The sequence below is a fragment of the Trachurus trachurus genome (assembly GCF_905171665.1).
Source record: "Trachurus trachurus genome assembly, chromosome: 4".
NCBI classification, from domain to species: Eukaryota; Metazoa; Chordata; class Actinopteri; order Carangiformes; family Carangidae; genus Trachurus; species Trachurus trachurus.
Window position 1 is genome coordinate 19,226,865 of NC_139898.1, and position 18,017 is coordinate 19,244,881.

An 18,017-nucleotide genomic window follows, 5' to 3' on the forward strand; every position below is an offset into this window, starting at 1 on the left:
GATACGCAATTACACATCCACTCCTTTATAAGCCATGCTGTCACTATAAATAGGAACATGAGCAGCTTCATACCTCGAAAAAATCTGACCCGATTGGATACGTAAAGGTTAAATTCAAAGTAAAACCCTTTTTTTTTTTCTTTGATACCAAATGTTTCCCTTATTTGACAGTCTGTGGAAACTAAACAGTGAAACTACTATGTGCACACACTGATGTTCCTGCCTTCCTTCTGTTGTGTTTCCACTGATAATATTTTAACTTTAGCTTTAACCCAAGTGCTTAAAATCCTGAAACTCTGCACACATATATTTTTATTATACAAATTATAATCAATCTTTTGTATGTATGAAATCACCCACAACCCGACCACACAAACACATGAGCAGTTTCTTTAGTTTGAAGTTCATTAAGTCGAGTGTCTGTTTCACATCCGGGAAGGGGACTCACTGATAGCATTAATAAAACATTGATACATCTGTTATTCAATGGTTAACTCAGGCAGTGCTGTCAGGCCACCAAAATTAATGGACAGGAAGTGATCACAGGGCTTATACAGTCAGCGGCGGGGAGCTGTGTGGATGAATGATAGAGAGGGATAGAGATGGGGAGAGATTAAATACAAAAGGGGAGAATAAAAGGGAAGATGGGAACATCAGATTGATGGGGAGAGACATAAAGAGGAGGACAAGGTGAATCTGAGAATGAGAGCAGAGAGAAACAGAGAGGGAGGCATTGAATGGATGGACAGGAACGGAAATGAACAGAGAGAGAGGGAGAAAAGGATCCTGAACATGCGAGTAGAGAGAGAGACAGACAGGAACAGACAGTGGATAAACAGAATGAGAAAGAGTCAGACCAAGGAAGAGGAAGTTGGAGGGAGGAGGGTAAGAGTGACTGGGTAAAATTACGCAAAAGGGTAAATTGAGGAGAAAGGCGAGGGGAAGAGGGACACACCGCAAGGAGCGAATGTGAGTGTATATGATAATAAGAGAGGCAGGACAGCGAAGGAGAGGAGGGAAAATAGAAAGAAAACCTCCCACTCTCTCCCTCTTCGGCACATTCCCTTCCTTTCTTCCCTCCTTCCTTCCTTCCTTGCCTCCTACCTCTGGTACTCTCCCTCTGAACATTTCCTGAGTGATAACAAACCTCAGCGCCCCTTCCTTCCCTCACAATCCTGCCTCTAATCTCTTTGCCTCTTCTAGCTTTCACACACTCGATGGTTCAGTTTCACCAGATGGCTTGTGAGCACTATACTCCGAGGAGTGAATCTATCCGTCACAGCTCTTTCTTTCCGCCACTCTCGATGTCTCTCTCCGCGCCACTCGGCAACATTGAAATTGACTGGGCCCAAATTAATTTGGACAACAGTGATTGTGTCTGAACAAGTCCTCATTCCAGCTAAGGCCTCTCTAATGCAGCGCTGAACTGCCCTGTCGAGTCCTAACAGACTCTCTGAATGTTCCAGCCAATTTAGCCCTCGAGTGAGGGATGGATGTAGATGTGCAGGGGGAGAGAAAAAAGGGATGGAGAGGTGAAGAGAGGGGAGTGAAGCAAGGTGATGGAGGGAGTAATGTGCTGTCGTGGGAAATTGAGGGGGCGTATAGGTGTATGTGACAGAGAGAGAGAGAGAGAGAGACAGAGAGGGAGATAGACAGAAAGAAAGATAGCATGGAGATGGCGAGAGAGACAGCCTGACAGCTGTCCCCTAGGGGAGTCGGGTCTTTTCTTCAGGCCTCTTTCTTTCTTGCTTTACCCGCCACCCCTCCCTCCCTCCCCCTCCCTTTATTTTTTTGAATCACGTCCTATGTGCTTTCTGTGGGTGTTCAGCTTCAGGCATCTGCCTACCTGCCTCTCTCTCTCTCTCTCTCTCTTTCTCTCCCTCTCTGTGACACTCTTGTGTGCACTTTTCCTTGGGTCCCATGAGGCGTGTGGTCCCCATCCTCCCTCCTCTCTCTTCTGCGTCGCTCCACTCAGCTCTTTTACTCTCACCTACCTTAGGGCCTCGTTGCCTGGAGGATTTTCCCATCAGCTTCTCGTCGTCCAGTTCACATTGCTCCAGCAGATCCAAGATATCCTCTTCCTACACACAAACACACACAAAAGACTGATGAGAACCTATGCCAAAGGTGTTGATTTTGGTTGCATAAGCAAAGTACAGTATAAACAGAGTAACAGGAAGGTAGATGATACGCTGATAAAGAGTGATTAAAATGATTGGAACCTTTTCATCTCTAATTACTCTAAAGTTAAAACAAGCTTTGGAAAACCAAGTAACTTCAGTTATTCAAAAAAAAAAAAAAGAAAGAGGGATGAAAAAATTAAACTTCACAGGCCTATGTGCCTTATCTGGGGGGTTAGGGGGGGAAAAAATGCCCTGGCTGAACATGCATTGCTCTTTGGCAGCACTCATAGAGGCTGAATTTGGAAAAGCCAGCGTCATGGCCATCGCCAATATGCTGGGGCTTTGGCCATTTGGCCGCAGCTAAAATGCAGGCAAAGGTGATTAATGTTGCTTCACGGCTGGGACATAAAAAGCTCCCGCTTGCCGCTCAAATACAGATGAAAAGTGATTGTTTTTTTTCTCCGATTAGCCATCAAGCTGCTTTCTGGGGTCCATGAAAAGGTCAGTGTGCCCCTGGCTCTCTCTGTTGGTGTGTGTGTACGTGTGCATATGTGTACAGTGGCTTTCTTTTTCTTTTCTTTTTTAGCGTTAAAGTTTGCATCTATGGGCAATGACGTATTTTTATGAGCTTTTGCTGTTTTCCTAATGATACTTTTTTATTCACGTGCCACATCCAGGAATAACAGCAAGTTATGTGCATCAGAGCGTGTGGGTATGAGTATTTGGTGTGTACTGAAAATGAGAATGCCAACCATTTAAAGTATTTGTCTGAAAAAGTGTTGCGGCTATGTTTAAAAGATGACTCGAGAGTTGAAGAAAAAGAAAAAATACCACAGTATATTGTGCCCAGCCATTCATGAAGCTGTGATAGGATGCTGTAACATTCTCTAAATGAATTTCATGTGGTCCTGAGGAGCTAACAACAAAAATTTGAAAATGTTATGTTTATTTACCCTGATAATTAAAAAAAAAGAAACAGTATTATTGCAGAACTGCATTTTTACTGCATAAAAAAATCTAACGTCTTAATAACTGTTCACGAGGTGAAAGCTTGGCCACCCACAGAGTTTTAAAAACCAGTGGAGGCCCATTAACCAAAGCAGATTACATGGATCTTCTGGCATGTTTTCAAGCAAGGGAGAAAAGTAAACTTGACACATACAGAAATAGATGATCTAAAAGCTATTTACTCTCTTAACTAATCTTAAATAACAGTGAATCTGTGTCTTCAATCCAAAGATATTAGGCAAATGATCATTTCACAGTTGAAACATTTTACTCCCTCTGTGTTTGTCAGCCTGCATCATGTGTCACTGCCTTTTGAAGCCTAACCAATCATCCCTGTACATGTCAACTTGTCATGTGCATCGTCCAAACTTGTACTTTTTTGGCACCAAAGAACCAAGAGTCCTGTCTGTATAGTTCTGTCCAGTCTTCAGTAGCAGCTTTTTTTTGTTTTGTTTTATATCCATTTTTGTCGAAAAAGTATTTTTTTTTTCTATTGTTGGCAGCTTCTACAGTGACATTCTCTAACTCCATATTTCTTGGCCATTTGACAGATGATGCTGTCTTGTGCATTTCTGTGGTAATGTAGTCAGAAGCCTTCCCCTGGTTAGGAATTTATTCCCTCCATGGTAAAAATAAATAAATAAAAAGCCCCTGAGCCAGCAGAAAACTTCAGTAGGTAAAACTGGCCTTATTTCTTGGTGAAGAGTGGATTGACAATGACACTGTTGTTCAGAGCTGAAGGATATGCGTACAGTAGGGGGGAAAAAATCATACATACACACAATAATTTTGACAGATTGCAATTTCTCATGCTTTAAGTGGGAATGGTAGTTTTTGCAGGAAAAAGAAAAGAAAAAAAGGTTACTGTGGTCCAAACAGATATGTTTTCCTTTTGTCTGGAGAATGTCTGCTTTTAACTGTATTTTTAATTGTGTTTTTTACTTTTATTTATTTTATTTTATTTGTTTAATGGTGTACTTATGCCCGATGAAACTTATATTTTCTATACACACTATACTTTTCCTATGGTGAGCCAAAGGCAATTTTCACCACAGTGGATAATAAAGATTTATTGTATTGTTGTGATATTATTAATTTATGGTATGTTCTTAATTGTTCAGCTCTTCTTCTGCTCCTGCTGCTCAACAGAAAATGTGTTCCGTTCCCTCCCTTTTTACAAATGGCAGCTGTTTGGACACTCAGTGGGCTGCTGTACAATTGCAGTGGCTATTACTTTGTTTGCCTATATACCATACAGTATGGCCCATATTGCAAAATTGCTGTTCTAAACTGCTGATGTGGTTACTTTCTTTAGCTGTGGGTGGTGGTGATTTGAAGGGGCAGGTTCGATGGCAGTCCATTGTTTTGCTCTGCTTTCAGGAGCTTTGCATCAGTTACACTTTGTTTTTAAGTCTGCCTGTTGTTTATCAGCAGCAGCACTCTGGATTTTCTTTTTACTTAACTTTAAGTTACTGGAAGTAAATGTTCAGATTCCTCCACCAGTGAGACCAATGAGATCAGTTCAACAATGCTTATTCTTTTTAAACCAACATTATACTTTACATAAGAGTGCTTGTGTTGGTGAAAAATTGTAAAAACTAAAAACAAAGGCACCAAATGGATTCCTAATATTCCTCTGGTTACTGTACATTTGAAGCACTTGCAGACCACTTTGATTATATTTGCGCTAACAGAGAAGTGCTCCCAGACTGCACTTGCAGTTAGTGTACTTCTGCTATTTGACAGAGTACTACAAGCTGACTGAACATGCACCTGCCCAGCTACACTTTTATTTTTCATTTCCATGTGAGACAGAGATGGGGGAACAGGACGCATATCAAAAGCAAGCAGAAAGACGTAGATGGATAACAACAGAACTAACAATGTGATGCACACCTATCAACATAACTGTTATGTCAGTAAAGAGAAAGGTGATGCAAACCCTGTAGAAATCAGTGTAACCTGTGGCTGCGCTCTCTATGCCGCGACTGAAGCCATGAAGGGTGCTGTGCACTGCATCAGTGTGTTATCACTAGTTATACAACAAGTAGTTCCGACCAAGCAATCTGATTGGTCAATAAGACATTTAGAACGTGCTCAAATCAGCATTACAGCACGGCTGACTTATCACTGAAAATATTACTTCGCCATGTCATGTTGTTTATACATCTCCATGGCAACATGGATTTTTCCCCCTTTTATTTTCAGAAACGTCATTTATTACTCGTGAAAATAAATCACAAACTACATTGACCTCCTGTAGGTTGTTCCTGTCAGCTGCCAAAGTCACATTTATAGAACAATTATTTTATTTTATTTTTTGTTAAAGCAATACTTACCTTTCTGGAACTTTTGCACATTTCTTTGTCTAAGTTAAAATGCTATTAATAATCTGATGATACATTAAAATGTAAGAGAAACCCAACAGGGTTAAAAACTCATCATTTTTTCATTCTCATATAATTCTGAGAAAAGTCTGACCAATAATATTATTCGGTCCGATTAATAAGATTTGACGAGCGACCGAACCTACTTAATATGTAATCACTTTGTGCACCCCTCTCCTCCTCTCCCCCCTCCCGACCAGGAAGAACGCTTATTGACAGAGCAGTAGCAGGACACAGAGAGCAGAGGAGACTAGAGTCACAACACACACTAGAAAGAAGGTTTTTGGAAATAAATAGTTTTTTAAAAGACCAATAACTGCAGCCGCAGCTGGTCGCGGAGTTTCATGTCTGATATTGTAACGTTGATAGTGATCAGCCCCGAGTGATACGTAAACACAGGAAGTCAAAAGCATCCAGTGCTAACGGCTAGGGGGCTAGGCTACTGTTAGCTCCGTTCTCAGCGGTCCGGACCCGGTTGAACTCCGGACCGGCGCGGCTCGACTCGGCTCGGTCTGGATTTATTTTGGCCCTGAACCAGCGCATCAGGTGGCGCTGGTCCGGCCGCCAGCCCGGCTCGTTGAGAACTGTAATCTGTAACAATCACTTCCCCTGCGTCTCCAGTAGCAGTAGGCTAACAACAGTTTATTATAAAACTCATCAGTCATCATCACTGAGTCCGTTTATATGGTTTAAAACTCCGGTGTTGTGTTTGTTTGTGTTGTTCCCGTTTCACTCGCGTTCCTGTTCTGTTTACCGTTGCCATGCCAACGCATGCAGCAGGGAGGGAGGGGGCTCGTGGAGATGCAGGAGGAGGGAGAGGTGGGTGGGACTTGTGAGGGAGGTGGAGCTGTTGATTTTCAAATGTTTGTGCTGTGCTGAGTGAAATGCCAGATCGGTAAGTATTGCTTTAATATATTGTAAACCTCCCCGTTACAGCCGAGAGGATTGTCTCCCTCCCATGTGTGTAACGTTACAAAGACGGAGAGTTGTGATCGCGGTGAATATGTTTTTTAAAATATGGCCTGGAGCTGAATATTTCATTGGATAAAACGGAGGTGATTACCTGTATGTTTCTCTCTCTCCCTCTCTCTCTCTTGTGCCTTTTGGGCTTTTAAATAGTCTGGAGTAATCGTTTGGCTTTCTCTATCAGCTGTGTCGGCGACACGGCGCTATAACTTCATTTACATGCAGAGTTTGCGGTTGTAGAAGCTATTATGTGAAAAGAAAAAAACGGCATCTGTGTTATAACTTGGGCGAGTTTGTGCAGTATTGATTTAGTTCGGGAAAGTCCGAGACCGCGTTAAAACATGAACGTCAGCTCAGAGTTCACATCTGGGACTAGAAAATCATTTCTGTTGCTAGGTCGTTACTAAGGTTCGGACTATTTGCTGTAGAGGTGAACTAGGTTCCATTACACATAGGAGTCTACTGACGTGACTTATTGTGTTTCAGTTATTAGTCAGACCCCATTTATTTCCATGGAAACGGGAAGCACACTCGCAAAAAACTTTAAATTTTGAGAGCAAAATGTCCATCAACATGAATATTTATTTAATTATACGTTTTATTTTGTTGGTAATTGTTGTATAATCGCAATATTACCCTCGAGGGTGTGCTTAAACGTAATTTGAGCACTTCGGGGATGCTTGCGGACCTCGGCGCAAGCGCCTCGGTCCTGACCGCATCACCGTCGTGCTCAAATGACGTTAAAGCACACCCTCTCGGGTAATATTGCTTAAGTTTACAACACATATTTTCTTTTCTTTGACAGTGTGACAATCCATGATATTTTTCAATTCATGGCCCTGAGAAGCCCACAAAGGCAGAAAACACAAGTCTTGGGGGCAGAATGTCTGTCAAGATTGACAGATATGTTGATGGCACACTAGCAAATAAACTCTGGCTCCTTGCAACAGCAAAAACGAAACGAACAGGCAATGTACGTCAGATGATAAATTGTTGGCACCACCAGGGTTATGAGCTGTAGCAGTGCAACGAATGCACAAAACTAGGGGCTTCGGTATCTCATAAGATCTGTGTTACATTCAGGTGCACACCTTAACGTGGTTAGGTTTTGTTAGGAAGTTTAAGATGGTACTGTGTGAGTTCAGATTTGAGATGGCTGAATTTTGAGAGGCATTTTCCACCCAATCAAAGACCATAAGTAATCTGTGGTCCACTGCTTTGCTTACATCCTTGCTAAAAGAAGATTCAACTTATTCAGTTTATATTTTAATGCTGCAAATCCAGCAAAACAACAACTGATACTTGAGCAGGCAACTTGAACAAAGTAATTCCACTATTCAAATACGTACGCTGCAAATCATGCAGGTTATAAAACAAGCTGAATTCGTGTTTCCACCATCATTGTGTGCAGTCAGCAAGAATGGGAAGCGACTAAACAGAAGCCAGGCTGAAGAGCACAAACAAATACATCTGAAGTCCTTCAAGAAAAGTAACTCAAATCATGTCTTATTCCTGACAACAGATTGGCTTGAAATCTATGTTTTAAAAAAAGGGAAGAAAAATAGTTGCATTATTTGTGGTCTGATGAATACCACATTCAAATTCAGGAACATCCCTTCTTGATCATAGATGGCCAAGATTGGGATCTATGTCCCTTAATAATAAGGACAGTCCAGTTGTCACTCATGATCATGTTATTAGATAGTGAACTCTACTTCTTCCTTTGTTTCTATTATCTCTCTCCCTTCCTACTTTGAACAAGATCCACATCTCTGTGTGTTCACTAAATTAAACTTACCTCTGCCTGGCATTTCCACTCTTTGATTGACATCCCTGCAAAAAAAAATGTTGCTGCACTTTTGAAAGGACACACAATAACTTTGAGAAAAACAAACTACAAGGACTAGAGGCCATCCAGGAGGGTCTGTGTCTATGAAAGCTGAACTGCTGTATATGACACTTCAGTGTTTGATATGAATTTGTAATGTCAATACTACGTACTGTCAGAAACATCCAAATGCAGTATTCACTATTACTGTACAGCTGCCAAAATAACTTGCGGGTTTTTTGTTCCATCTCCGTCTTTGCTGCTCATCAATGCTTCTTTCCTCTTTGTGTTTAAATATTCAATAATGCCTTTTTCTATGTCTTCTCTTATATAGATTTTTTTCTTTCCGGATACATCCACTGACTGAATACAGAAAATTCCCTTTATGTCACAATATTTTGAAAAATATCAGTTTTACCATCTTTTACTTCTTTTGCTCATCCTGTCTATCACCAGTATCCTCCTCTCCCCTGCAAAGTTGTGTGATTCACACCTTTCTATTCAATCACTTAACAAAAACTACTGTAGGGCCACACATGTACCCTGTATCTTAATAAAAAAAATAATAATACAATAGACACTAGGAATGATAATAGGAAGTCAAACTAAAAGGTATGGGCAGAAATGGTCAGTCATAACTAATTGACAAACACAAAAAAAGACAAGTATCCTGAGAGAGGGCCAGGAAACAGTTGTCTTTACTGAGCTATTCAGACACAACGATGACATTGTTGTGTGACATCTGATATGTTCTTAAGAACTAATGTATCTGTGGAGAGACTCTGAATGACAGTGGGAGAGTGAGATAGAGAGAGAGCTGAAGAAGGACAGAAGTTCTAACACATACAAGGACTGCAGCACACTTCCCACATTATTTGCACATCCTTTTTTTGTGTCTGTGGGCAGAATCTTAATAGAAATGCATGTGTGTTTCTTTTCTTTGGCATGTGCCTGTCCACAAGTGTCCGTATATTGTGTGTATATGTTTGTGTATGAGTTTCTATGATGTATGTGTGCGTGCGTGACAGTCTGTACGTGCCTTCATTCGTTTCAGAGGATTATTCATTTCCTTTTGAAGTGAGGCAGCTCGCCCAGCGAGGAAGGTCTGAAAGGCGGCCGAGAGCAGGCTTTCATACTTCTCCAACAGCAGCTTGTCGTCTGGGGGGTAAATACGTCTGTAGGCCGCAGAGACACAAAGAGAAAAGCAAAGAGAGTGAGAGAGGAGTGTAGGAAGAGGGGGAGAGAAAAGGCAAAGAATGAATGGCCATCAATGCAGAGAGAAAGAAGGTGAGAAGAAAAAGAGGAGAAGAAAATAGGGTTTGGGGTCACAGTCACAAAGAGAGAGTGACAGAAAGGTAGAAAGGGAAAGAAAGAGAAGAGAGGGACTGAGACTGAGCAAAAGGCATAGGAGTTGAGAGGAGTGGTGACGTAAATGGGATACAGGGAGCAGTGATGGAGGAAAGACAAAAAGCAGTAAAACAAAAAGAACAAAGAAAGAAGGGTGATAAAAGGCAGGCAAAAAGATAGAGAGATAAAATATGAGCAAGAGAGAAAGAGAACATGAATGCAAAGATGGAAAGGAAGAAATAGAGGAGGGAATGGACGAAACAATAAGGAGAGGATGGAGTGAGGTACAAAGAGAGGTCGAGGCACAGCAGGTGAGCATAGTGGATGGACAGAAAAAAAGAGCAAGCAGGAGGGGAAACACACAGACGGAAAGAATTATAAGTATTTCAATTGAAGGCGTGAAGAGATGTACTGTAGAGAAAACAAAGGTGAGCGGCAAGATCGGGGCAGAAGAACGAAGGAGGTCAGAGCAAAGAGAAAAGACAGAACAGAAAAAACACAATGGAGACGGTGATTTAAGACAGTGTACAAACTTCAGTCTGTCTTTTCACATGATGTAATGCGTTAATGCACATCTGCTTTCCACACACACAAGTTGTGCACTTAGCTTCCCCGGTTGTCCCGCTTTTTTGTTAATGTTTCTGTTCACACGTTCCACATAGTTTTGTGCCCTCAAGACTAAACTAACAGTGCTGTGTGTTTATCTTGGGCCCGGGGGGATTAGGAAAATGTGTAAACCTCTGCCTGGTTATCCTCATGATACATCTCCGAACTTCCCCCCGAGTCGTCGATTCAGCCGTCAAATCAAAACAACGACGGCGTAATAGTCTAAATAAGAGTCGGTCAGTTTGGGGTGTGAAAGCTGCGAAATAGTTTGGTGTCTGAACAGAGATATTTAGATCCAGCCTCCTCCAGACTTGTTTTTTTTAATCAATATATTAAAGGCCACATGTGCTTTTTTTTTTTTTTTTTTAAACACAGAGATAAAAAGTTGGATGTGATGTTTATGCAGGGAATTTTAATACATTTGACTACTAAGCTACATATCAGCACCTGAGCTGTAGGTTTACCAGCAGGTGCTGCAGTGCGAAGTAAAGTTTAATATTACACAATTCCACTATTAAAACTTATACTACACCCATCTGCCATTTAACAATTTTATGGAGGGAGGCTGTTCTGGGTACATGATTTCCATATTGTTGAGAAGTTGACCCAGTTCTCTAATTCACTTTAGTTACTGCAGCTCAAATCGAGCAGCTACAGAATGTCAAGAGACCTGAGATGAACTTTAGCTCCTTCCCTCGGCACCATGCTGCGCAGGATTTTGGAACTACCATCCTTTTCTTTCGGTTACATAGTCAACATTGTTTTATTTATCTTGACATACACTGTAAAACATGAGGAAAAAGTCTCTTAATAACTGCTGCAGGAACCGAATTGAAATGATAATCTATGAAAAGCTCCGGAGCCCCTCAGTCCTCAAAGAGCAACATAAATCACTTGACTGAAAAGCATAAGGTCAACACTTTAATAGTGGGTGATAACGGCTGCCTCTTTTTGGCACCATCCATTGAGAACATATGGACGTTTTATTTGAGGGTTACCCTGCAGTATGTTTTAAAGGAAATGTCCATGAGGTTACTTTCACACATATGTTTCCAATTGATCTAAAGGAAAAATTAATATTCATATTCCATTCACATCTGTTTAAAAACTGCCTTTGTTCCGGCCGATACTTTTGATTTCAGCGGCTTCAGTAATGTTAACTTTGAACAGCAACAATGAAATCAAACCAGCTGGGGTTTCCTCTGATGCCACAGGGTCCTGGCTTGTCTGTACCTGATGCAAGGTTCATCTAATAGCCGAAAGTAAGGAAGTTCATTACGCGAACTCATCTAATGAGAAGCAGTGTGTTAATCAGACTCCAGCGCTGCGCCGGGACAACATTTGAATGCTAAGAGGTCTTTATTAGGGGTGCTCCAGACAGACCTCAGCCTGTCTGATTGACTGTCTGGCTGCCTGTCGGAAAAGAGGAAGGAGGTGACAGCACTTCATGCAGCCTGGGATTAGTATTCTGACTATCCATTCAGTCAAGTGATGAGTCAAGAAGTCACTTAGACTTGGGCAGACAGCAAGAGGGGCTTTCTGTGTGGTTTTATGTGTATATGCTTGTATATCTGCAACAGATTGTGAGAGAGAACAAAAATGAAGACCTGGAAAAGTGCCTGTGTGTATATGTTGGATAGAGAGAAACTGAGAAAGTGAAGGAACATTAACAATTTACAAGGGACAAGCGGCAAATCAGAACTTGGAGTTGCTGAGTCATGCGGTAAGGTAGATCTGCTCTGTCTTTGAGGTGACTATAAAAAATTGACACACTTGATGTCTTTCAAAAAATATCAGCTGGAGTTGGAGCAGAGAGGATTCAGGGGGTGGGGGGAGGGTGGAGAATAGCTTGATATCAAACAAAGCATACATGTTTATTTGAGCTTCTGAAATGCTGAAAAGGTTATGCATACTGAGTGTCTTAATTCCTCTGTCCCCACAACACAAGATGTTCTCTGTTGTTTGTTGTCTGCAGCAACATTATTTATTCTCCTGAGAGCATGGCGCTCTGCACATGACCCCATAAATGTAAGAGAAGCTGGCACAAGCACAGTGGATAGGGTTTCTGGAGGAAAAGCACTTCCTTACCTGTAGTTCCCCAGATGTTGCTTTTCATGCTCCTCCCGGGAGATCTGCTTGCGGACCTGTGCCAGTCGTTCTTTCTAGAAATAGGAAAAAAAAACAAAAAACAAAGGCAAATCTTTCAGGTGAAAGTCTCTGCCACTCCAACCTTACCTTATATAAGAAACAGAGACGGAGAAAGAATAAAGCGTTAAAAACTAGAAGGTAATGAGGGAGAAAGAAGAAAAAAGCAGCCCAACCCATCTGTGACTTAATAATTCTCCCCATCTATTCTTTTATTAATATGTTGCAAAGGTATAATTGTGCAGCTCAGTTGGCCAATTTGGCATAAAGCAGAAAGGAGGGCATAACTCTACTACTGGCACTGCAGTATCATTGAGAATTGAATGATATGTGCCTTCAATAGACCTGAACCAGGTCTCGCACTTCAGCCATAACAGCACTCAAAGATGAGGTAGTGCCCTTTTTAAAATGGTACCTCTGCGCCATCTTTCCTTATTCCCCCTGATTACTGCCGTGGCTGATCAAAAGGCTAATCAAAGAGGGTGGGAGGCGTAAAGCACTAGTAGCTGCCACTTTTCCCGATATAGACGAGAAAACCTTCCCTGACTCCTTCATTTCAAAAGAGAAAATAATTAAATGGTGCGCTTGTCTCAGAAAACTCTGACTCTTTAGATGTAGGGAAAGAAGTACTGAGGTTTCCGTTTCGGTGTTTCCTTTCGTTTTAGCTTGTTTTGTTTCAGTTCTGAGGATTTTTTTTTTTGGACAAACTGATTGATGGATTTACTAAATGTCTGATAAAGTAATACCCAGCCAGTTTCACCTTTTATGCTCAGTTCCATGAGGTCTTAAAAGCTTAAATGGTATCTAATTACTCATGATGGAGCCATTGTTTCAGTCCTTTGGTCTTGAAAGTCTCGGTGGAGAAATGAATGAAAATCACTCTCAAGTCCCCAGACCACAGTCAAGGTGCGCCACCTTTTACAGGTGCTTAGCCTCCCAGATGCTCCACTAACGGTTGGTCAGTAGCCAGGGAAGAGAATTATGGTTTTAGTTGGCAGGTCCCAGATGGGAATAAATGTAACTGTATAAGTGTGAAGCAGCAAATCTTTTCCAAGTGTCTAATGAGGTTTAAGTCCAACATCATAGTTTTATTACATTTTATTATTCATTTGTGTGTGTGTGTGCATTACCAGCTCTTCTCTCCTTCTCTCCAGTGTGTGACGTTGTTTCTCCCAGTCCGAAGAAGCAGCTGAGAGTTTCTTCATGGAGCCGTGTCCGTAGAGTCGTCTCTGAGCCTCTGCCTTTTGCTGAGCTAGGTTGCGTTTCTTATCACTGGCCCTGGGTCAACATAAGTGAGTAGAGTCAACACAGTTCATAAGTAAAACAACAGGAAAGGGTTCAGACTCCATTAAAAGTAAGATCAAAAATGGTAAATCAGGTTTTCTGTTGTCTTCCCACTGGAGATCTGACAACTCTTCCAATTACACCCTACATCTTTGTTCTCTGTCACTTTCTCTCTGCATGCAAGTATCTTATGTCAAATATATAATAAACAGACGTAATCTGCAGAAGAAAGGTTTTCATGAAAGCAGTAAACTAGGATGAGGTTTGACAGCGTGTGGGTCTCACAGCTAACTGAAGAACTGACCTGAATTTGCCATTTGATCGTTACATCATTGTGGTGGTAAAAAAGAAAACATTCAACAATACAAAGATAAAGATGGAGCAGAGACACAAACAAACCGACAAGCCCAAGATGAACAGTACCAGACAACTAATTCTGAACAAGTGGGCCATTGCAGTCTAGAGAAAGGGCAATTCATTTTAGTCAATCGCTGGCCCTTTAAATTGGATATTGAGTGCTGTTGGGGGGCTGAGGTTTATCAATGTCCATGCCCAGCCGGGTCTGAATTGATCCCCCGTTGATACAGTTGGTGTGGCGAACAGAGTTGTGAGCCGTCCCTACCTCAACACACCACCAACCCCTCCCTTATGGGAAGCAAAGCCATTACTATATAAGGAAAAAGTGAGTGAGGTAGAACAAAGCCCTCATTCACTCCAGCATGAACATAAGCAGTTTGTCCGGTAAAGAGAGAAAAAAAAAGCTCTACGCCGCCTTTCAAGGCCTCCTACGATTTATTTGTCATGAAATAATCAAATCTCCCCTTTTAATCTGTGGGAACCCAGAAAACATCAACCACGAAACAAATCATTTTGATAAGAGATTTGTTTGTGCCGACTGAAGCCGGGCGGGAGGATGGAGTGAGTTTTTATGTGGGATGGCTACACCACACTTGGCCAAACTAGATCTATGGCGTTGCGTGAAATTCATCCATTGTGAATGTGCGTATGTGTGCGTGCTTGTGTGTATGTGTGTGTGTGTGTGTGACCAGTAGAATTGAGACTATATTTAGAGCAGTAAGAGGAGGACAAGCATAGAGAGAGAAAGAGAAAAAGAGAGCAGAGATCCAGAGGTCTGGTGTATGATGATCAATCAGTGGACAGACTCACTATAGCCAGGGGACAGAAAAGCATGCCAGCAAGCAAACACACACACGCGCACACACACACACACACACACACACACACACACACACATACACACCAATAGGGGGAACAGGGGACCTGTCGGGCCAAGCTGCCAAGAGGGGTCTTATGTTTACACTTATTTTGAAAAAACAAACATGGAATATAAAATTGACTTTTAAGGTCTTTTACCATAATATTACTGAAAATGTGACTTTTAATTATTTTTAAAGAAATTGCCAAGAGGGGACTTGGATCTCTGAGCGACATTTACCTATCAAAGAGTGGACCTCCACATACTGCAGTGGAGCTGTCTGTACCCATTCATTCACCTAACGACCCATTCATTCACCTAATGAGTCCTTGTTCACAACAATGACTTTCTCAGTTTCTTTCAAAAATGGATAATATAACTTTAGAGTTATCATTACTTATTTTAAAGTCTCTGTAGCACAAATTGTATATAAATATATGTGACCCGCTCTGGCGAAATGAGTCGGAAGTCGCAACGTTCTATTTTTAGATAATCAGCTGATAACGTGGAAAATCAATAAAAACTCAAAAAAATTTTTTTTTGCTAATTTCAAAGAAATGACATTCAAAAACAATCTCCCAAAGTTTCATAGTCCAGATAATTGAGGAAAGGCACGTAAATGACGATTAAAGTGGACTTACAACTTTTAACCCTCTAGAGAGGAGCACAACATGAGGCTAAATAACTTCTGAACCTGATAGGGACGAGCTGTAAACTGCATCTGAATCGTCAGATTCTCCGCTTTCCGAGGGTCCTTGAATGGTGCATTTATGACAACAAGGGTAGCCACGTGAAATCACGTAGTACGGGGCCAGATGCTCAGCTGAGCGGTAGCAGCGATGCTAAACCGAGCGTTAGCATCGATGCTAAACCGAACGTAGCATGCTAACGCTTGCAGATGTTTTACAAAACATGAAATATCTTCTGAAGCGTTTATGATAGAGACGAGCTGTAAACAGCATCTGAATAGATACATTCTGCTTTCCGAGGGTCATTGAACGGTGCCTCTACAAGGTACGTGTAATCACCGTTAATATAATACATCCATGGTAATCACATGGTAAGGAACAGACGCCAGATTCACTGAAGGCTTTAAACCAGAGACGTTCTAAAATAGTTTGAACGCATTTTTCTCAGGTTTTCAATCGAAAGCAGTTAGTGGAAGACCATCATTAAAATCGCCATATCTTAAAAACTATCCAATGTATGACTTTGACTAGGGTATCATTTTAAAGCTTATTTTCTCCTCTTTCCACTGATACCAAAATCTCAATTTTGAAATTTGGGTCACTGCGACTCATTTTGCTGGATCAGGTCACATATAATCATGGCCACATTTGAGAGTGAATATTTTTTATTGAATTGCATGCAGTTCAGAAGTAACATGACTGCATGCACTAATATCAAGTTCTGCAGTATAAGCAACAACATTTACTTTAAACCGGCTTTAATATAGATTAATTCTTTTTTCTTAACAAAGATAATTTGCTCGTCCGTCTTTACTCATCCATAAATGCGTTGCCTCTGTCATTCTTAGCAGTCCAAGAGGGGATCTACTATCTCAATTTTAAATAGTCAAAATGCTCTAGACATTTGGTTTCAACCAATTAATAGGAAATAGGAATGCATTTTATTTATTGTTTCGCATTGCAGAAAAAAGGTCCACACTTGGTTCATATGGAATGACAGGGGTCCACTGTTGGCTGGTACATAATGACACAGGTTCCCACTTAGTTAGCATGGAGTGACATACACACTCCATCATGTATGAATATGAAAGAAATAAGCAAAAGTGATCATTCTTAAGATATTTTTTTTTCATCAAAACTTAACACAAACATTTCTAATAAAGTAGCACCAATAATGTTTTCATTATTTTTAAATGTAGGGTGTACTACTGCAACACACATTTCTACAGTCTATTAATTTTTCCCCTACAAGAGTTTTATACTCCTTGACTGCATTTTTGTTATAGGAAAAAATATTTGAATTAAAACTAAGGGTTTTAGGTCATTTTAATGTACTTGCATCATGAATCTGTATTTATGAGGATGTATTTTATTTACTGTTTTACATTACAGAAAAAGGTCCACACTTGGTTTATATGGAATGACAGAGGTCCACTGTTGGTTGGTACGGAGTGACACACACACTCCAGCATGGGTGGATAAGCAGAAATTAGATAAATTGCTAAGTTTTAAGATACATTTTTAATCTAAATTTAATACAAACATTTGTAACTATTAATACACACAACACACACACACAAACACATGCAAACACACATATTTAAACTAAAGTAGCACTGGTGAAGTTGTCATTGTAGTTTTTTTAAAACATGGAATGTACTGTGAAAACTCAATGGCAACCTATCAAGATACTTAAGGGAATATTTCAGTTATTGACATTTATGGCTCAACAATAAAACATGTATGGGAAAATAAAGGAGGCACTGGGGGGTCATCAGTTTGTCTGAGATACAAGGGATAATTCTTCTAGAGGATGGATTAACCTCACTAAGTAATATACCACTGCAACACACCTTTCTACAGTCTGTCAAGTTTTTGACTTAATGAAGTTTCATACTCCTTGACTGCATTGTTGTCATGGGAAAACTACTTTAAATAACTAAACTCAGGATTCAACACAGTCTGATGGCCCAGAGCCACAAAGTGTTATTCTGTAGTCACCTAATGTCCCATATAGATGAAGCTCTGTGGTGGCCACCTATTGTCACTCTTCTACTTTTTAACAGCACATGGTTTCAATCAATTTTAATGTACTTGCATTCTAAATCTATATTAATAGGGATGCATTTTACTTATTGTTTTACATTGCAGAAAAAAAAGGTCCACACTTGGTTTATATGGAATGACAGGGGTCCACTCTTGGTTGGTGCATAATGATACCCACTAAGTGCCCACTTAAGCCGTTTTCCCACTAAAATTAGCGGGTCGACGCGGGTTTTTTAAACGCGGGTCGACCCGCTAACAATCGGCATTTGGCCCCTTTCCCATTGACCAAAATGAGCCGAGTCTGACCCCCCGCTGAGGGATCAGACAGAGCATAAACCAGTCGCCCCGCTCTCATCCGCGGTGCAAGAGACA

General features: G+C 40.9%; 1 protein-coding gene across 1 annotated transcript in view; it reads right to left on the reverse strand.

Moving 5' to 3' along the window:
• The window catches only part of ttll7 (tubulin tyrosine ligase-like family, member 7), a 79,467-nt gene that overhangs the window by 21,118 nt on the left and 40,332 nt on the right, over positions 1-18,017 (reverse strand). Inside the window, exons 11-14 of the mRNA XM_083970750.1 lie at positions 13,541-13,688; positions 12,354-12,427; positions 9,352-9,487; positions 1,995-2,081 (exon numbers count right to left, since the gene is read on the reverse strand). Of these exons, the coding sequence (XP_083826876.1) occupies positions 1,995-2,081; positions 9,352-9,487; positions 12,354-12,427; positions 13,541-13,688 (445 nt within the window). The remainder of the gene's footprint in view (positions 1-1,994; positions 2,082-9,351; positions 9,488-12,353; positions 12,428-13,540; positions 13,689-18,017) is intronic.